The sequence below is a fragment of the Hemiscyllium ocellatum genome, chromosome 4, assembly GCF_020745735.1.
Source record: "Hemiscyllium ocellatum isolate sHemOce1 chromosome 4, sHemOce1.pat.X.cur, whole genome shotgun sequence".
NCBI lineage: Eukaryota > Metazoa > Chordata > Chondrichthyes > Orectolobiformes > Hemiscylliidae > Hemiscyllium > Hemiscyllium ocellatum.
The window spans coordinates 138,422,987-138,445,302 of NC_083404.1; the positions used below are offsets into that span (position 1 = coordinate 138,422,987).

A 22,316-nucleotide genomic window follows, 5' to 3' on the forward strand; every position below is an offset into this window, starting at 1 on the left:
TAGGGAAAACAGCCATAAGTTGGAAAACATATTGACCACAGTCACAGAAGTCCTGGTGCATTTTAAAATGTGTAAATCAGTTTCACCCGAAGGAAGGAAGTGGTTTAGAACTGTTACGATATAGATTGCCTTACTGTAATAGATTTAGTTTGAAAGTTCCAGATCAGAAGTGTTTGGCTAGAACCCTGAAGGGTTTATTCCAAGAAAAGAAAATTGAAGCGGAGTTGTGTAAAAACTGAAGGAAACAGGCTTTTAATGGACTAAACCAGACCACTCGAACATTCTTAAGCAGGCAGCTCATACCAAAACTTTGCAATTTGTTTTGCTTAAGTGTACAGTGAAAATTACCTGGATTAAGTTAGCTAGGTTGACTACTAGATTTTAAAACAGACAACTTTTAACAAAACTACACAATGAAACACAAAGAACAGAATGAATGAAGAACTCAGTCAACCCAACTAGACTTAAATATGCTGTTCCAAATATACACAACAGTCCCAATAAGCAAACTCCCTTTAAAACTAAGTATAAACGGAACACATGCTTACAGGTTGAAGTTGAAGGACAGAAAGACAGAGTGAGAGAGTTTCCACACAGCTCCCAGTTAAACTTCCAACCAGTTCAAGACTGAACTAAAACTGCTCAGCTCAGCTAGAGAGCTGACTACGGCCCTTTCTTTTTACACGCCCACTTTGGCCTGAAGTCTCATCTGTTTACATATAAACAGAAGGCCTCAAAATCCGTTTCATCTCTGTACCAAACCAGACCGATCGGAGCCCAGCCTGGTTTATTACCTTACTGAAAAAAAAATCACGAACAGAGACTCCTTGAGCCAAGGAACAGCTTTTAGATTACAAAAAGGGACTAGCTTTGTGACAGACCATTAAACTCTCAAGATCAGGAATTTAAAAAAAGTTAAGTCAAACTCTGCAGATGTATTAGAGAAGGGGACACTCTGGAGTTTGAATACTGTAAATGGGTGCTGTTGGGACAGATCAAATATTGTCTTTTGCCATGTGTGTCAAAATCATTACAAGCGCAAGTAGCATCTCTTCTTTTGAGTATTAAACTTGTATTTTGTTGTTAAAAGCCAAATCTGCAATATTGCATGCTGTTGTTTCACTAAAAGATCTTCTCGATAAAAAAAAATCAAAAGCTGATCTATGACATCAGCATGGGATCCAACTTGCCCAGTAAAAACCATCAGTTGGGACCATAACACTTTTGTTCTGTGCTGAAGTCTCCGGAGTACACCTTAGATTAGATGACCTACAGTGTGGAAACAGGCCCTTCGGCCCAATACATCCACACTTACCCTCCGAAGAGTAACCCATCCAGACCCATTCCCCTACCCTATATATTTACCCCTGACTAATGCACCTAACACTATGGGCAATTTAGAATGGCCAATTCACCTAATTGTGGGAGGAAACCCATACAGACACAGAGAATGTAGAAACTCCACATAGACTGTCCCCTCTGAGGTAAGGATTGAACCGGGGTCCCTGGCAGCAGTGTGGTGCCCCAGCTACCTGAACCCACAATCCTCTGATGCTAACTATGAAGCTGAAGATTGCTGGGGTGTAAAGTAGAAAAATAGAGGTTGTGCCCACACCATTTGAGCCTTGTCACTCTAGGTACTCAAGACGGACTGGAGAAAACATGATTCCTTAATTTCCTATTCTTGCATGTTTACACGTTATTGACTGGGATGTTCAAACATAGCTTTACAAAGTCTTGACTCAAATTTGCTGTGTGGTCATTTTTAAATGAATCACGAGGTTGACATCAGCACAGTCAAGAGTTTAAAGGCAATCTTGTCTGGTGCCTATGAACTATAATTCGGAGAATTCTAAAGTCTAGATTAAACTTTGACATTCAAAGTTTGTCTAACTTTTGATGTAATCCCTGGGACATGAATTCACATCATCACAAAAGCATTCACAGATACTTGCTACACTTAGACAATGGTCATGTGGTACCGGCGGAGACCCATTCTGCCTTGCTGCACAATTAATTGTGTGAAATTAAAAGTGTAGATCCAACATACATGCTTCGCCATACAAAAATGGTTATTGCATGCGACTCACTCTCAGTTTTTGCCCAGACATTTCAATTACCTGAACGTTGTGCCTCCAGCTTCTTTTTTTAGTATTTGACCAGGCGAGGCTCGTATTAGAACATTCGTTGGATTTTTGTTAACTTGAGAGAGCGTTACTTTTGTGACCAATGTTGCAGCACCTGATTACAGAAAGGAAAGTTTATTATTGTTTGCTGTTTTAAGCAGATAACAGTTCTGAAACAGAACTTATGCCAGATAAATTCTCGGCCCATTTCTTTGCTTGTATATCTTCGCACTTTATAGAGAAAACATGATATCCTGAACTTCTGAGGTTTCTTCTTAAGAGGCCATCTAGAGTGAGACTATTTAAAACTGAGATGGGGATGAATTACTTCTCTCGCAGGGTCAGGTTTATAAAATCGTGACGGGCATAGATAAGATGAATATCTAGGGTGGGGAGTTCAAAGCTAGGGAGCATAGATTTAAGGTGAGAGCAGAAACATTTAAAAGATAACAAAGGAGCAATTTTTTCCACACAGCAGGGTGGTGGAATGAACTGTCAGAGGAAATGGTAGCTGCAGGTACAGTTACAACATTGAAAAGACATTTTGACGGGTACATCGATGGGCAAAACGCAGACAAGTGGGACTAGTTTCGTTTAGGAAACTTGGTCAGCATGGGTGAATTGGACCGAAGGGTCTATTTCTGCGTTGTAAGACTGAATTTGTGGGATGTACTACCAGAGCGCAATAAACATCAGGTCATTGCGAAACTTTGAGGAGGAGATAGACATATTTTGAAGGAGTCATTGACTGAGGGGCTGTGGAGAGTGGGCAGAACAATGGACTTAAGATCAAGATGAGATCAGCCACAATCAGGATGAATGCCAGAGCTGGCATGATGGGCTGAATTGGCTGCTCCTAGCTCCTGCATAGGTGGGACTTGAACCTAGACTTTCAGGATTGTATCATAGGAAACAGCAGTGAATTGCAAACATGAATATTATAGAAATAGCAAACAACCAAGGTGCTCAACACTGTTGAAAGCTTAAGCAAGAGACACTGGGTCTTTACACGGATTTAGGGGAGAAGAACTTCTTGGTATGAGTGAGGAGCTCAGTTTAATCTTAGCAAAAGGTTAGTGCCTTCAACATGGTAGCATTTCCTCAGTACTCACACTGGGAGAACTGACTTCAATCCTGTACTCAAGTATTTGGTGCAGGATTTGAATCCACAACCTTTCACTCACAGATTACAGTGCTAATCAATAGGCTAGGACCAGAACAAAACAGGACAAACGTGGTGAAATGCTGGAGATGGTGTGGAAATGCACCAAAGTAGCAACATGAATAATTTCCTCAGGATAGTGCCCTAAGCCCAACCATCTTCATCTGCTTCAAAGACCTTCCCTCCATCAGGACAGAGGTCAGGGTGTTAGCTGATGCTTGCATAATGTTCAGCACCATTCACGACGACTCAGCTACTGAAGCAGCTCAGGTGCAAATAAAAGATCTGGACAGTATCTAGCTACAGTGTATACCATCTACAAGATGCACTGCAGAAATTCAAAGCTCCTCAGACTGCACCTTCCAAACCCAGGAGCACTTCCACCTAGAAGGACAAAGACAGTAGATACATCAAAATGTCAACCGCAGGTTCCCCTCTAAGCGTCTCACACCCTGACTTGGAAATAGATCACCATTCCTTCTGTGTCACTGGGTCAAAATCTTGGAATTTCCTCATTGGAGGGCATTGTGGGTTAACTCTCAGTAGGTGGACTGCAGAGGTTCAAGGTGACAGCTCACCACTATCTTCTCAAGGGCAACTAGGGACGGGCAGAAATGCTGGCCATCCAGCCGCACCCACATCCCAAAAAATGAATAAATAAAGATAATTAGCTTTTATTTGTCAGAGCTCACCATGTTGTAACATCATGAACAATATTTTACATTCTATTAAATAGCTTGATTGCAAAATCAAAAGCAAAATACTGCAGATGCTGGATATCAGAAATAAAAACTAAGTGCTGGAGAAACTCAGCAGTTCTAGCAGCATCAGTGGAGAGAGAAAGAAAGTTAATGTTGAGTCCAGGATGACTCTTTTTGCATTACTTCCGGCAGTGTGGTTCCCTGAAATGGATCAGTACACCAATTACAGCCAAAACAGTACTTTAGGAAGATTCAGCATAATTTCTTTGCTTTTGCCCTCTCATAATAAAATAAGGGACTGCATCAGAGCTTCATTTTAAAGCCACCTTCTCAATATGACAATCATTTTCAAAAGAATCATTATTAGTTACATAGGTGGATTGGAGATTGGAACTATTTTCATGGAGAGAAGGTTGAGAGATTTAAGAGGGGTATGCACAATCTTGAGTGATCTGGAAAAAATGATAAGGTGAAATTGTTTCCAATGGTGGAAGGTCAAAAAACTAAAAAGGTCACAGATGCAAGACAATTAGCAAGAGAAGTAACAGAGACAAGAAGAAAAATATGCAATGAGTGATCAGCATTGATTTTCCTTTTCATGAAATCCCAACGTGTGGAAATAGGCCATTTGGCCCATTGAGTCCACACCGGCTCTCCGAAGAGCAACTCACCCAGACACCACCACCAGCCCCTCCCCATCCCATCACTGTAACCCTGCATTCCTTCTGGCTAATCCAGCTAGCCTGCACACTATGGGCAATTTACCATGGCCAATCCAGCTAATCTGCACATCTCTGGACTGGGGTGGGATGAAACCCACACAGACATGGGGAAAATGTACAAACCCCAGATAAACACAGTTGCCCAAGGGTAGAATTGAACGCGGGCCTCTGGCACTGCGAGGCAGCAGTGCTAACCACTGAGCCACTTCTTGCCTGTCCCTAGCTGCTGTCAAGAAAGTAAGGGTGAGCTGCCTTCTTGAACTGCTGCAGTTCATATGCCATAGGTCAACCCACAATGCCACAGGAGAAGGGAGTCCCAGGATTTTTACCCAGGGACACAAAGAATGGTGACATATTTCCAAGTCAAGGTGGTGAGTGGCTTGAAGGAGAACTTGCAGGTGGTGTATCTGAAGTAATGGTCACTGCAGTCAGTAAGGAGAGCAGGGACTTGGCTCCTCCAGATGTGGGTTTGTGTCAACACAAGTAACGACCAGCCATCTCAGCGACTAAGTTACACTCAAATCATAAAGGGTTTCGGACAATGGCTTTGATGGTTTAACAAATTTAATGAATTTCAGGTTGAGCCAAAACCTTGTCATGTGACTTTTGTTCTTGCAATTTCAGGATCCAAAAGACACTAACGAACAAGGGAATAAATCCTTATGCAAGCTTGCAATGATAATCATTCACCTCAAACTGATCCACTAAATTTCCTCTGCATTCGCTCAACTCCTCAGAAAGCAAGTGAAGCAATCTCATTGGGATGTAACACTTTAATCATTACAAAGTCACTATAATTATTATCTTGATGGTCTCATTTCTAAAGGATTATCAAAGTACTGAAGAAATAGCTGGACCTGTTGTTTTATAAGATCACTGAAAGGACACTTAGAATCAGTTAGTTTAGGATATGATGTGCAGGAGCTGGTGTCGGAATGGGGTGGACAAAGTTAAACGCCTCACAAGAGCAAGTTATAAACCAACAGGTTTATCTGGGTGCATCAGCTTTCGAAGTGCCATTCCTTCATCTGGTAGCTGTGAAGGAGCAGCACTCAAAAAGCTAGTGCTTCCAAATAAACTTGCTGGACTATAACTTTCAAGTAAGTAAATGAGTAAAGCTGTCAGGGTTCTGGCTATTTGATACTGTTTTGGAGTTCAGTTGGGATGCAAAGATAAAGTTACCCTAGTCCTGCCAGACCAGAAGATTGCTCTTCTATTAGACACAACTGGTGGGGGTTTAACCTGAGGGTCACCACAGATCAAGCAGAGCAGAGTTCTCATGGTAACCTCAGCTGAGCACATACTGTTTGCACCACTCTGCATCACAAGCAGGATATCCAGCCATCTGAGCTAACCAATCCCTCAACTGGGATGTAGGGGGTGAAAAGCTCAGACTCCCACCTCAACCTTTACCACCTTGTTTTAAAGGGCCATTTAATCATGGAACAACCAATTAGCCTTCATTTTATTCCCTCCTTACCTGCTTTAGTTTCTTTGGCCTGATTTTGAGATACGGGGACAATGATATGGTTTGGGGGTTTTTGCAAAGTCACTGTCTGGGTCTTTGGCAGGGGGCTTGCTTGTGACTTTATTACTACTCCAGACTGTTGGACAACCTGCAAATGAAGCAAATCACAGCAATTAGCTCGTAGTCAAATCTGGTCGGACTGCTGTACAGAAAATTTCTTTTTCAATAAAACTCTGCTGTTTAAATCTTGTAAAAACGATATAGGAACAGAATAGTCCCTCGATAATCATTTCTTTTCACAAATGAAAGTACATTTCTTCACGAGTTCATGTTTTGCTGGACAGTACACTTGTGAAAAAACTAAAAGTCTCAAATTACTACACAAAAGGATAGCATCACATGACAGAAGAAGCCACTTTCTCAGTCAGAAAAACTAACATCACAAAAATTCCAACAGTAAATGGTATTCACATGTGACTGTATTGTGGTCGTTCCTTACCATCTGTGACGATGGCAGAGTCTGTAAGACTTTGGCCGGCTGTGAAGCACTCATTACTGTGATACTCTTTGATGCCTGCCCTGTGCTGACTTGTTTTGACCCTCCAGACGAAGCCGCAATGGGAGCAGCTGGAGTTGCAGGTTTCTGTAGGCACTGTTGAATGAAAGCCTGAGAATTCGGCATCAACTTCCGCAAGTCTGGTAAACTTCGCTGGGGAAAATTGTAAATCACAAACCTGTTCAGAAATTGCTTTATTTAAACAGGAACCATTACAGAATCTTTAGAGTGACCCAAGAATTACAATGCTGAAAGAACTTGTTTTAAATTAAATTATCTTCTTTGAAGAATCTTTAAAGTATCCTCTCTTCATCCACATCAGAGGAACTGAACCAACTTCCCACATCTTTACAAATATAGAAACTTCATGGTTACTCATATTGTTCAATAAGATGACCAAACACAATGACTTTGAGATGGCAGATGGAGCAGCTCATTGCCAGTGTTTTTTAAAAATTTTATTACAGCTTTCTAACACCTTCACATCCACTACTCCAACACTACAATTAAACAAAGGTAAAAGGTGGGAGCCTCACCTGGCAAAAAGCACCAGATCTCAAGGCCAGAAATCTTGTTGGTGGGTGCTGCTTCCCTAAGTAAACGCTGAGCTGGATTGAGGTGGAATATCTGGAAGAGTCCACTTCTGAAACAGCTTCCAGTTAAGTCATTCAAGACCAAAAAGGAGGAAGGCCAATGTTGCTGTTCCACACAGGCCTTCTCCAACCATTGCATTTCACCTCACCGATATATCCTTCTATTCCTTTTTTCCTTCCTGTACTGATCCAACTGCCTCAGAATGCATCTTCACCAGTCACCTTAACTGCTGCTTGAGGTAGGATTGCAATATCTACATTCACAGCAGTCTGTTCATCCTGAATTCTCTGTTTTACAAGACATCCTCTTACTTTTAGCATGGTGATATGGCATAGCATGTGGGCACCAATGGCAAGCTACTGTCCATCCCTAACTGTTCTTCGACTGAGTGGCTTGTTGGGGTCATTCCAGGTGGCAGATAGAAGACAACCAGACTGCTGTGGTTAAATGCAAGTCAGATCAGGTAAGAATGCCCTTCACTATAAAAGGATATTACTGACCCAAACTGATATTTAAGCCAATTGACAGGGTTTCATGGTCACAATTAATGCTTTTAATTCCCTTCCTTAAAGTTGAATGCAATATTTTCACATCTGCTTTGGTGGAGTTCAAACTTATTCTTCCAGAACATTAGCCGACAGTTCTATATTACTAGTCCTGTGACATTTACTACCACATCACCTGCCATTTGCACATTTTCTGTACAATTACATTCAGACCGTACTACGGCAGGATGTCAAGCCCACTGGGATTGTGCTGGCTGTTCGAAAGAGCTCGCTGACATGTCAAGTGAACCCTGTCATTTTTCACAAAACAAGTATTTATCCAATTCTCTTTGGAAAGGGACAGCAAACAAAGTTCCAACCACCTGGGACATGGTGTCTCGAAGGGTGGTGGACACAGGTTCAATACTAACTTCCAGAAGTAGAACGGAACACATGATTGAAAAAGAAACACTCAGGGATCTGAGGCAAAATGCCCAGCAACAACTTCTAAGTAGTTTACACAGCAACAAGAAACCAAGTGTTCTACCCTTTCTGCCCGTCGCTTATTTTTTTTTTGAAAATATACTCACGGCGCTTGAGTTAACTACTTCACAGAGGAACAAGTTTCTTATTCATTTTACTCAGCAATGAGGTTTCTTCCAAATTCTGACTGGATTTATTAAATAACTATTTTACATTTAATAACCCTAGTCACGCCACATTAGCAAACAGGGATATCAATGTCCCAAATCTAAACTGTCATGTGATCTACAAGGCACATACCCCGATGACAGCAATGCCAACAATACTCAAAATACATGACACTCAGAAAAAAGCAGCCCTTTTCATTGGCAGAACATCTGGCACCTTCAACTCGCACTCATCATCAACATGCAGCAACAGTACAGCGTATCACCTACAAAATGCTCTGCAGCAATTCCCCAAGGCAGTCAGGATATTTGTACAGTGTTATGAAGGATGGATTTTGGCCTAGCAACATTGGAGAACAGCTATTTACAGAAGAAAAGTTTGAAGAAAAGGCAGTCCTATGTACCTGGTGCCAGTGTCTTTCCAAATAGTAGAGGTCATGGGCTTAATAGGACATTCCAAGCCTGAGACCTCTACCACTTAAACAAGGGCACGAGATGTATGGGACCACCTTTCCTTCAAACCAAGCCCTCCTCACTGTTGCAGAGCCAAAATCCTTTCTTCATTAACAGCACTGTGCAGATATCCTCGCTGTACTGATTGCAGCAGTTCAAGTAGCAACTTTCAAGGGCAATTACAAATGGGCAATAAACAATTGCCTTGCAGCGACATCTACTTCACAAGAAACACAACCGTTAAGGCCCCAATCAGGTCGATGTTAAGCCATTTGTTGTTAGTGAATGTTGCTGTGCAATAGCTGGCCAATGCTTAAACAGTGACTGCACTACAAATGCAAATTCATAGAATTCCTAGTCCAGCAAGTCCACACCGACTCTCCAAAGAGTATCCCACCCAGAAGCATTCCTCTATTATCCTCTATCTACCCCTGACTAATGCACCTAACCTACATATCCCTGGACACTATCGACAATTTAGCATGGTCAGTTCGCCTAACCTGCACGTTCTTGAGCTGAGAGAGGAAACCAGAGCACCCGGAGGAAACCCACACGGACACAGGGAGAATGTGTAAACTCCACACAAAGTCACCAGAGTCTGGAATCGAATCCAGGTCCTTGATACTGTGAGGCAGCAGTGCTAACCAGTGAATCACTGTGCCATCCCATCTTTATAAATATGAGGTCATCTGCTAGTCAAGTCCATTGCGAGAAGGTAACCAGACCTAAAAGGATTAAAATATAAGACCAGAAACTTTATATTCCAAAAGTGTAGAACCTTTACTGGGTGATTCTATTGAGATTTCTTTCCCAGTTTTCGAAAGGAATTATTAGCAGTTCAGAAAAATTTTATTCAAATGATTTCTGGGCAGAAGGAATTATCTTCTGAACAAAGGTTGGGCCTACATTAGAGCATAGAAGAATGAGATGATCATATTGAAACTTGCAACTCTGAGGGGGATTGACAGGGGAGATTCCAAGGTGGGTTTTCCCCCCAAGAGTCAGTCTGGAACTGAAGAGCACAATTTAAAATCAAGGCTATTCCATTTAAGAGGGAGATGGGGAGATCAGTCAGTGGAAATTTCTTCTCCATACAGCTATGGAGGCTGGATCATTTGAGGACAAGTTAGGCTGGATTTTGGATTGACAAGGGAATCAAGGGTTATGTGGAAGATAGGAAAATGGAATTATGGCCACAGTCAGATAACCCAGAATCTCTCAGAATGACAAGAAAGCTTGGGAGCGCAAATGACCCACTCCTGTTCCAAATTCCTGTACACACTTGATACAGCAGACACATAACCATTGTAGGAGAACGTAGGTCAATGCGACAACAATATAATGAGAACCCTCTCACTCAAGACTAGAGCTAGGATACACCTCTTGCAAAGAATAGTAAGGATGAAGATCTCACCCCCACAAAAGAAAATAGATGCCAGTTCAATTAATCTTAAATCAGAGCAATAGATCTTGTGGGCCTAGGCTTTAATGCTCTTCGTGAGTAAACGCAGAGTTCAGATACAGAATATCCACGAACTCAGCTCATGTGGAACAGATTCAAGAGGCTGAATGAACTTTTCCTGCCACTCTGGCCCTATCTGGATAAGTTTCCCAAAAACATTCCAAAAAATTTAAAGGAAGGATTAACAACATTTAGTAAAAGCTACACATGTAGAGTGAGTCAACGCTAAAAATATAGACACTAATTACCTTCTTTTACATTTCTTATCTCTCCTAATCAAATTTTCATATTTCGATAATGTTTCTAAAGGAGATGCAATGTTAGAGATTTTTTTTTTCAATTCTTCATTTTCACACCTACAGATTTAAGTAGATAGCCTGCACCAAAAAACAGTATCCAGGAACGGTAAAGAACTCACTCAAGCTACAGCAAAAAAATACTCGCTGTTAACATGCTGTAATGCTGGATTTGTACCAATGACTTTTCTCAGTGAGCTGTGGAAAGAGTGCTCTCTACTGCCACTGAATAGGAACTGAGACACTATTCATTTGGAACAAAAAGTAAGCAAAGACCAAAGGTTGAGGAGGTTGGGTCGAAACTGATTGGAGTTTAGATAGACAGATGATCATATTGAAACATATAACATTGGGAGGGGGTCTGACAGGGTGGGCGCCGAGAGGAATTTCCCTCCAGGGAGTAGTCTAGATTAGCAGAATTTTAAAATAAAGGAGTATCCCATTTAAGATAGAAATGTAGGGTGGTCAGTCAGTGGAATGCACTTCCCCAGTCTGTGTCTCTCTCTCTCTCAGCTAGTCCTTCCAACATCATGACCTCCTCCACTCCCCTCTGATGGTTGAACCCCTACCCACCCAAGTATTCACAGATTAGCAATGACTCTCTTGAACTAATAGCACGGTTAAGATGGTCAAACCCCGACATTGAGTTAAACAAACTTGAATTTAGTTTTCATTGCTCCTCCTTCCACCTCAAAAGCAACCATGAAGCCATCAGATTGTTCTTCAAACGACAACTGTTCCAGCAATCTCCTTTAGCTAACTATTCAGGTGCATCCAAAAACAAAGCCTGCAGTGACTCATGTCAGTTGCTCATCTCCCTTTCCCAGGGCAATAACCTCCAACCTTGGCATAAATATTCACATCAAGAGGGTGAATTAACTTCATTAGCTACAGCATTGCCCCCCTAGTCATCAGCAGTCTGGTTTATATCCTACCATTAGTATGCCAAACTGAAAATAAAACAAATCTCCAAGACATGCAACCAACAAGATGTATTTTGGTGTGATGAACAATGAAAGACAATATAATCATTACAGGAGATAATCGAAATCGAGTTCAATAATATCTGGAATTGAAACCAGACTAACAGCGAGCACACACTCATTGTTGATTGTTGCGAAACCTCATCTGTATCATTAATGTCTTTTAGGGAAAGATGATTTGCTGCTCTCATCCAGTCTTGTCTTCGTGTGACTGCAGGCCCACAGCAAAACCATTAAACCTTTCCTCGGAAGTGGCTGAATGAGTCACTCAAGTTCAAGGTAAACTCAAGTAGGGAATAAATGTTGGCTTGCTGAAGACAAACTTCCCAAGAAATAAAGAGTTGGAAACTCAGCTTTCCAACTCTAGCAAGGCATTGGAGCATCAAGCTAGGAAGAAAATATGAATGGCACTTAAAGGGAATTAAAATGAAAATTAAATACAAAAAAAATGAGCACCTATGGCAAAAGGCATAGCAGTAGTACTCAAAAGGTAAATAGTATTTGAAGGGGAATAGAAAAGTAGAAGGCAAGAATTCCTCTTGCTGGAGAAGAATTAGACAATGATCAAATTCAATGGGAGAATGGAAGGTAAAAAGAAATTAAAATTTGTGAACCAAATTAAAAATGTTAAGCTTTCTTAGCTCTTCACCTATGGCTAGAATCTAATTAGTTGTAATAAATAGTGATTCTTATTCAGCATAGAAATCTTCATGCTTTCACTCAACTAGGAATTAAACTGAGGAACCTTGCACACCTTTGAAAATCTTTAACCTTTGTGTTGACTCGGGTGAATAGCAAGGCTTGATTTCCAGTGCTTTGCTCCATTGAATTCCAACAACAGTGAAAACTTTAATGACATTCTGATGCCTGGTTTTAAAGAACAACAAAAGAAAATTGCTGAATGTCATGAGGTAAGAAGTGATATTACAGGAACTTTTTCCTTGGATTCCAGTTCATAGCAACCAGTATGAATAAGCCAGATAATTTTCCAGCAATCAGTAATTAACCAGACAAAATAGTGGAATCTCGGAGCTGTGTGTTTACTATCCCGGGGTCCACACTGTACAATTATTTAAAAATATGAAGAATATACAAGCAAAGTACAAACTTTTAAGCAAGGACCTGCACATGTACAAGCACGACATCACAGGAAACGGCAGAAACTGAATGAAAGTGAATCCACCACTAACAAACTAAACTAACTTTCAGGAAAGTTGGGACTTGAAGCTCAAAGCAAGTTGGACTTTTAAATTCCAATCACCACACTCAGCTGTACGTGGGGGTCACGTAAAGGCTATGTATTTTTATTTTTCTGTGCTTGATTATGACTGAACAGAAAAAGAATGGCTTTCATTTCGATGGCCTAGTGGTATTATCGCTGGACTGTTGATCCAGGGACCCAGGTGAGAATCCCACTGTGGCAGGTGGTGGAATTTGAATTAATCAAAAGTCTAGAATTAGGAATCTAATAGTGACCATGAACCCATTGTGATTGTTGGAAACACCTATCTGGTTCACTAATGTCCTTTAGGGAAGGAAACTGCCATCTTTACCTGGTCTACACGTGACTCCAGACCCACAGCAATGTGGTTGATTCTTAACTGCCCTCTGGGCAATTAGGGATGGGCAATAACTGCTGGCCTAGCCAGCAATGCTCTCATCCCACGAATGAATAAAGAAAAAAAGAATGAAGGATACTTGTTTTTGAAACATACAGTCAACATGGCACTCATTCTAAGCGATGGTTACAAAGCTGCTGATTCACCAATAAGAAGTAAACAAAATGGAGCGAAGTGTGTGTTCAAACAGAGACACAGCCACAGGAAGTAGCTGACTACAGACGTGGACTAATGACTACAAAGGCCTTCTGCTTGGCAATAACCGTGCCATTGAACAGCCCTCAAGCTGTTCAGGTACCTATGTACAAAAGAAGACCTCAGATCTCGACCTGCTCACGAGTTTTCCCTACTTTAAGCCAAGAAAATCAAGAATCTTCCCAACAGTAGCTGCTATAAGCTGTGACATTTAGTTAACAGGTAAGAGACCTTTCATAAGTGAGAACTGTGCCTCCAGTAAGCATCTGGAGGAAGACTAAGAAGCAGCAGTCGAATCAGTAAAAGTACCATCTCAGAGTATTCCATGTACATAGATCACAGGTTTCCCCTTCACACATAATACCCATATTTTTTCATGTTTATGGACGAGGGAGAATTTATAATGTGGTTAGGTGCTTTATTTGGTAGAATCATATGCTGAAGGTCATCATTGTTTACCTATAAACGAGCATATTTACTTACAAGCTATGTCAACTTGGTTCTAAAAAAAGACATGGGAGGTTAGAAATTGTGCATAATTTTATTTTTTTTAAAAATTAACTGTTGCGACAACTTCAGGAGCAGGAGGACACTACTTCTAGCACGCTACACCAGTGAAGCATGACAGTTGTCAAGTTGCCAACACAGAAGTTTTAATGGTGAAACGTGACAAGAGGGAAAACATTACTTGCAGTTTATGATAGGTTGGTTAAATTGTTTGTAATATTCAAGTTTGTGGTATTTTGTTATTTACACTGGCATTTGTCAATGTTTAGGGAGAAGGCATTACGAACTCTGAACTTACAAGATCATTCCATTTTAAAAAGTCCCCCTTAATGTAAGGAGAGCAAAACATTATGAAAAAGGATTCTTGATAAAAACTTCAGTTTGGAGGCATGTGACAATCAGATCAAATGGACAAGCAGAATAGATCAGGTGAACAATCACTGTGGTGTCGGATAACAATTTTAGAATCTATCAAAGCACTTGACAGAAAGGACGGCACATGTTTGAGAAGCAGAAAAAAGGCTAATGCTATGGGAAAACAAGATGATCTGCTTTGTATTAACAACTGTCTCTAAATCTGGCCTCTTGCATTCAATTTTAATTGTTACTACCATCAGAGGCTGTTCCTTCAGCTGCCTAGCATCCAATATCTGGAATCTGCCAACAAACCGCCCCACCTCTCTCCTCCTAAAACCTACCACCAAGCCAAGCTTTGGTCAACTGTCCCAATATATTCTACAGCGGTTCAGAATCTACCTTTGCAGTACAAACCATCAAAATGTTGTTGAAGCATTTTACTACATTAAAGTCTATAAAATGCAAACCGTTGTTCAAAAGCAAAACACCATGTACGCTGGAAATCTGACTCAGCAATAGCAAATGCTCAAAATTCTCAGCAGGAACTAGGTAAGTTAACTCAGTGATAGGTTTCAGAAAGTTACTCTCAAGAAATTATCGACAAACCGAAGGGCAGCTTGCAAAAAGTATTCTTAATAGATTCTTGGGAGGCCAATAAAAAAGCAACTTCATTGCAGTGTTTTTGGGCTTTGCCTGGACTCAAGACTGAAAATATAGAACAAAATGAAGGATGCTTAATGTGCAAAAGACTGTTCGATAACAGTCAGAGCAAGTTAACATTCTTGCATATTCAAAGTTTGTGAGAAGATTTGTAGCTCGGGTGCTCGTCATTGTGGTTCTGTTCGCCGAACTGGGAGTTTTTGTTGCAAACGTTTCGTCCCCTTTCTAGGTGATATTCATACAATTCAATCTGCATCAACACTGCGAGACTTAGAACTGATCAAAAAAAGAGCATATGATTTTGACGATAGATTAACAGGTGGTCTATCAAATTTGTCCCATGATATCACTCGCCTTGAAACTCAAATCATTTCCAGACAGTCACATGGAAACATTTCACATTACTTCAGTGCATTGTACGGTGACCAATCATGGAATAGGAGTTGACCATTTGACTCATCATGTCTGTGCTGGTTTTTATGAAGAGCAGCCCATTTAGTTACACTCACTGCTATCTTTTCCCCTTCGTGGTATGTATCCAATACCTGCCAAAAGCAATTATTAAATTGGTATCTGTCACCATATCAGGTAGCAGCAATCCAAATCCCAAGCTTTGTTTTAATATTTAACTGCAGCTGCTTTCGAACCACAAAAGGTGTTAGTGTAAGCAGAATGAGTACAACACAAGAAATGACCAACTGATTGGTACTACACCACCTCCCTCCCTGCAGCTCTGCAAGCTTACCTTAATGATTAATTCTCTGTTATTAAACCATAACTGAATCTACATTCTCTTTGGTCTTATTTTTCATGGAACCTGGATGTCAGCATTTTTTGCCCTTGCCTAAATTTCCCTTGAACCAAGGAGATTGCTAGGGTAGAGAGCAGTTAAGAACTAACCACATTACTGTGGGTCTGAAGTCACACATCAGCTAGAGTGGATTAGGACAGATTTTCAGGACAACCCAAAAACTGCTGTCCTGGTCACAATTATTGAGATGAGCTTTATATTCCAGATTTAGCAATTTAATTCAAATTCTAACAGTTTGTGTTGTGGGAGTTGAACCCATGGGTTCCACGGCTCTGGATTACAGGTTCAGGGACACCCCCACTTTGTCACCATCTCTCTCTCTACCACACTCTCCAGCAGCATATTTCAGATATTAAACATTCACTGCATGGAAAAAAAGCTTTTCCTCTCGTCACCATTCCTGATTTTGCCAAACACCTTTGATTAGTGTCACTTGGTTTGCGACCCTTCTGCTGATGGGAACAGCTTCTCTATCCATGGGTCCAGACCCATCATGCTTCTGAATATATGAATATCAAAACTTCTCAAATTCTTCTGGACAAGTTAGGCCAGTTCCTCTTAATCTACCCACAAAGCTGAATAGCTGCAAGCTTTAAAAACCACAGATAGGTCATTAATGCAATGGTTACCTTGAGAAAAGGCACAAGATAAGGCTGTGGTGAGGACTTAAGCTCTTTATATAATTGTTCTGTGAATTCCTCTACTTCCATCTTTCCGTCCTGAAGGAAAACAGATTGCATTCCACAATTATAACATACATCTCAAGAGGATAAAACAATTAGCTGTCTAAACCTTAGCTCAGAACCATTCATCATTTTAACAAGAATGCCGAAAGGGGTGATCTGGAGTACAAGTCAGTCAGAGACCAAGCAGCAGACCAGAAATTTTACAAGTCTATCTGTATGTTTGATATAGAATGAAATAACTTCTGTGAAAGTTACGTTTGTATAAGCTTCCCACATGATAAATTTACAAAGTTAGATTGAAGGGCCTCTAGTCAAATTTCTAAACCAACATATATGCACATAACTAGTTCCAGGGCAATTGGAGACGGACAGCAGATATTGACACTTTCCAGCAATGCCCACAAAGCATTGTGGAAGGGGAGGCAATGGCCTAGTGATACGATCACTGGACTGTTAATCCAGAGACTCAAAAAAGTGTTCCAGGGACTTGGGTTCAAATCCCACCACACCAAAGGTGGAATTTGAATTTTAAAAAATCAGGAATTAGGAGTCTAATGACGACCACGAGTCCGCTGTTGATTATTGGAAAAACCCAACTGGTTTATTCATTTCCATTAGGGAAGAAAACTGCCGTCCACACCTGGCCTGTCCTACATTCAACTCCATGCCCCTAGCCTGTGGTTGACTCAATTGTTCTAGTTAATTCGGGATGGGCAAGAAGTGCTATGCCCACATTCCAAATAAAAAAAAAATAGTAATTTAGAGCTGACTGGAGAGCAAATCAATTCTGATTACTCTACTGAAAAGCACAGCTCAAACAACAGGAAACCATGGGCTGTCCTAGGTCTCAGATAGTTAAAAATAGCGTAAGGCTCAACCATATCCCTTTAACTTGGAGAGAATGAGTAGAGTGGGTTCCCGTGTATGAATGCATGTCATCTCTCAAGCACAAGTGAGCCATGTTATGAAATTTGCATTTGTCCTGTGTGCATTAGAAGTTTCAGCAGAACTTCCTTTTAAAGCAATATCCAGATTACTTATCATTTATTACTTGCAAGGTTATCAAAAAAATTATAATGACAAAATGAAAATAACCTTACCAACAGTTTCTGCACTAAAGCCTTCACGTTACTAGACATTTGTGCTGACTGAGAGCCACTGGAAGCCAGCTTAATTAATGTTGCAAGGAAGTTCTTGCATTTCTTCACATTTTCCAAAGTTTCCTACAGAAAGAAAAAGAATGGTGTATAAACAGTATGAAGACTAATTGAAGTAAGAATATTTGATAAGCTGCCACACTCTCCCTTGATGTGAATCACTCTAGCAAAATAAATAGTTTATGTATCAGCCCAGTCACACTTCAAACCATCTTAAACAATTGGATTGGGATTGCATCTCCATTTTCAACTAGCAAAGGACTCAAATCTAGGCATATAATATAGCCTTTTATCATAATTGAACCCTTTTAGCCCCAGTACTATTCTTGGAGTCTGCACTGCATCCCCAACAACTGAACCATTTCCTCTGGCAAAGGAGTCAGTAAGGTCATGAGCTTGAAACAGTTAGGGCCTGTTGGGAAGCAAGGTTGCAGAACAGTACTACCATGTCTCGGGTTACCAAATAACAAGAGATACATATTGAAACCACCGACATGGTGATACTGAAGAGACGATAGGTGAAAACTACAAATAAGAAAGCCTCCAAGTGTCCTCGTCAGTTTAGAAACATGCGAATACCAAAGAATAATAATCCTGACTAGACTCTGACTGACAATCCTAAATTGGCTGTCAGATAAATAATCCTTTTTGTGTGGAAAAATTAACAAATGTTGTCCAATTGTGGAATCACATCAAATGTTAGACTGTTTATGGAGCTCTACAAACATGGGATAGCTGTTTACATCCCAATTTCATGACCAAAGAAAATAGTATTGCACCTTACACCTAATAAAGCACATTCATTGTTGTGATGCAGAAAATGAGGCAGGCAATTTGCATGTAGGAAGATCCCATTAAGACCAATGCAATTGCAATCAGATTTTCCTTCTCTTATGATTGACGTTGATCATAGACGTATTGAACAGGATACTGGGGAGAACTTACCCCTACTCACATTCAAAACACTTTCTTGTTGAATGACACCACCTCCAATTTGTGCAGCTCTTTCAGTAATACACCAAGCTGCAAGCCTAAATTTCTGTGCTCAAGCTGATTGTGAACTTACAACCTTCTCAAAGCGAACTGAGATTGCTTAAACCACGATGCTCAGACTGACAGAATCAGTAGAAGAGATAATACGGGCAAACAGGATGGTGAAGCTGAAAGAGATCTGCAGATCCAGTTTCAGCTGCTATTACAGCACTTACCTCACTGTGAGAAAATTCACTCAGCCACCTTAATGTCAGCCATGGCTCACTTCACAACACAAGTCGCTGGTTTTGAGTCATGCTTCATGAGCATTTAAATCAAGGCTCAACCGTCATGCCCACAACTGAGGGAGCACTGCCTATCAGAGGTGCCAACTTTCTTATGAAGTGGAGGTGCAATTTAAGTGCACATTCAGGTGGATATAAAAGATTGCGTGGTCCTTTCCTGAACACAGGCAGTAAAATTCTCCCGAATGTTCTGGCCAATGTTAATATCGCGATCAACATCACAAAACAAATTGTGGCCTGACACACTGTAGAGTTTACAGCGTACAGACTGGAAAATTGCAATACTGACACCATGCCAAAAGTGGTTAACGGAGTATAAAATATATTGAGATGTCTGGTGGGGATGTAAAGCACTACATGAACGTATCTCTTAACATTTCAGCCACCAAGAAAGAATGCCTTTAATTTCAGCTTCATTCAGTAAGCCTTACCGGAGAAGCAGTTGTCTGCGCAACAGGCACACTGACGGAACGGTCTGCTGGTGCCGATGTTTGCTTTTGGACAATCGTTGATACAGTCTTTGGCATAATCGCTCCACCTGCAGCCTGTTGCTTAATAACAGTTACATACAACAATTAAACATTAGTACAAACACAAAATCATGCAATTTACTTTTTCTTTATTCTTTCAATTGATGTGGGCTTCGTCGGCAAGACATCATTTACTGTCCAATCCTAAGTACCCTGCAACACAGTTGAAATGCAAATCCATTTAAGAAGCCAATCGCCACATTCGAGTATGGATATGGAAGACAGACAGGATAAGGATGGCAGATTTCCTTCCCTAAAAGGGTGCTAGTTACTGTTATGATCTGTTTTAGCAAATGGAATCTAGCTTCATGGATCACATCATCTTTATTCTTAATTTAACCTGGAAGTCTCACTAAAACATAAGCACACAGTTCGCAGATACAGCTTTACCAATAAAACTGAAGTTTATTGTGCAAAAAGAAAGAGGAAAAGGAAACAAACCAAGCTAAATACAATGCAGCTGGCTCTGAACTGCCCTCTGGGTAATTAAGGATGGACAATCAAAACAGACCGAGCCAGTGACAGCCTCATCCTGAGAATGAATTTGGAGAATTTCAAATACGCAGAAAAGTAAAATCCCACCTGCTCTCCAACATCATTTTACAGTTAATTAAAGCCAGAGAATGTTACTTCCAAATCAAATGTGGATGCTTTAATTAAATGCTTCTGTTCAGTTCCTGTCCTGAGAGTCCCTGACTCTTCAAATCTGACAGCTCAGGCTACTTCAGTCTTTGAATAACCAATAGAGTTCCAAACATTGGAAGTTTTTACAAATGACAAGACTTGTACTAAGGTATCTTCTTCCTTTATTTAATTGCTCTGAACATTCTCCTTTTTTCAGGTAAAGCTGATCACAGTCAGGTTTTCTTCAAACTGAATTCGAAATATTATTTATGAAAACAAACTTGCTGGTTTTTGTTAAACTAATAGTTTCATGTTTTTTCATCTCCTACAGTATAAACCAACTTTCATTAACACTGTGAAGGCCTTCAATCATCTGCCTCCCTGGCACAGTGGTTAAAATAATGCTTCTGAAAAAAAAAGCCTAATTAATTATTAAACCTCCTCACTCAAATAGGCCAAACACCATATGTCATTAAAATCCAAACTCAAACTGAGATCAACATATGTAAATATAAATAAAACCATATATTTTTGTTTTGAGACACCATTCCTCTAGCTAGAGAATCCAGATAGCAGGATTGTGATCTCAGGATGAGAGCCTGATCATTTGGGGCTGAGACGAAGAGATATCGCTTCACTTGGAAATCCCTCACCAAGTGGGACCTTAAAATCAGATATCAATCAGAGATATCTTCGCATCAACATATTCAGAGATCTAATTACACACGCCAGGAGCAAGTGGGACTTGAACCCAGGCTCCTAGCTCAGCAGTAGGGATGCTACGCTGTACCACAAGAGCCCAAGTTGAAGACGGTGTAGAAATCCTGAAAGATGCCAGTGGGTACAAAGCCACTGGTTTACAATACCAATGTTCTAAACATTGAGCTATAGAACCTAGCTTCTGCTGCAGTACTCTAAATTAACCTGTTGAATGATGCTACTACACACCTCTGCAGCATCTGGGTCTTGAACCCAAGCCACCTGGTTCAGAGGAAGGGTCACGACCACAATACAAAAGAGACCTGCTCACAGAGATTGATTGGATACTTGGAAATTAAGGAATGTGGACATAGTGCGAGATGGTGGAGTTGAGGTAGATCAGTTATAGGCTTATTCAATGGCAGACAAGGCCCTAAATCTTGCTGGATCAGTGGTGCTGGAAACCCACCCTCCCATCCTGGCACTTTCCCCTGCCACCTCAGGAACTGTAAAACCTGTGCCCACACCTCCTCCCTCATCTCTATCCAAGGCCCTAAAGGAGCCTTCAACATCCATCAAAGTTTTACCTGCACATCCACTAATATCATTTATTGTATCCGTTGCGGTCTCCTCTACATTGGGGAGACTGGGCGCCGCCTAACAGAGCGCTTTAGGGAACATCTCCGGGACACCTACACCAATCAACCACACCGCCCTGTGGCCCAACATTTCAACTCTCCCCTCCCACTCTGCTGAGGTCATGGAGGTCCTGGGCCTCCTTCACCGCCGCTCCTTCACCACCAGACGCCTGGAGGAAGAACGCCTCATCTTCCGCATTTCCCCTTCCCCCACCTCACCTTATCACCTTCATCTCCTCCCCCACTCACCCATTGTACTCTACGCTACTTTCTCCCCACCCCACCCTCCTCTAGCTTATCTCTCCACGCTTCAGGCTCACTGCCTTTATTCCTGATGAAGGGCTTTTGCCCGAAACATCGATTTTGCTGCACTTCGAATGCTGCCTGAACTGCTGTGCTCTTCCAGCACCACTGATTCAGAATCTGGTTTCCAGCATCTGCAGTCATTGTTTTTACAGAAATCTTGCTGCTCCTATTACTTTAACCACTTCACATGACATTTGTCTCCTAAAAAATCTCTCACCTGCACGACTGTGATGCGTTGTGGTGCAGCATTTGTCTGGCCTCCAGCTTGGAATTGGTTCATTTGCTGGGTAGAGGTTTTCACTTGATTGGGAATCCTCTGGGTCCCAGTTGCCTAGTATTACAAATCCACCAAAAGACAAAATATTCAAAAGGCACAAAAAAGGAAGGAAAAAAAAACAAAATTTACATCTTGTATGAGGTGTGAGCATTACATTTGCTGCCCATCCCTACATGCCCTTGAACAGAGTTTGCTTGCTGGACTATTTCAGACAGCAATTAAAAGCCAATCACATTGCTGTGGATCTGGAGTCACACTGGCTGGACCAGGTAGGGATGCTAGATTTCCCTCCGCGAAGGATATTAGTGAACCAGG

The 22,316-nt window shown here is 41.0% G+C and overlaps 1 protein-coding gene across 3 annotated transcripts in view; it reads right to left on the reverse strand.

Annotated features, from left to right (window-relative positions):
- Positions 1 to 22,316, reverse strand: part of LOC132815118 (transcription initiation factor TFIID subunit 4-like) — a 137,437-nt gene that overhangs the window by 108,276 nt on the left and 6,845 nt on the right. For 2 of the 3 annotated variants that reach the window (XM_060823896.1, XM_060823899.1), the window contains exons 3-9: positions 21,942 to 22,055; positions 19,359 to 19,478; positions 17,594 to 17,716; positions 16,437 to 16,526; positions 6,679 to 6,888; positions 6,192 to 6,327; positions 2,121 to 2,241 (exon numbers count right to left, since the gene is read on the reverse strand). In XM_060823896.1, coding sequence (XP_060679879.1) covers positions 2,121 to 2,241; positions 6,192 to 6,327; positions 6,679 to 6,888; positions 16,437 to 16,526; positions 17,594 to 17,716; positions 19,359 to 19,478; positions 21,942 to 22,055 — 914 coding nt within the window. The remainder of the gene's footprint in view (positions 1 to 2,120; positions 2,242 to 6,191; positions 6,328 to 6,678; positions 6,889 to 16,436; positions 16,527 to 17,593; positions 17,717 to 19,358; positions 19,479 to 21,941; positions 22,056 to 22,316) is intronic. The other variant, XM_060823898.1, reaches the window with a different exon arrangement.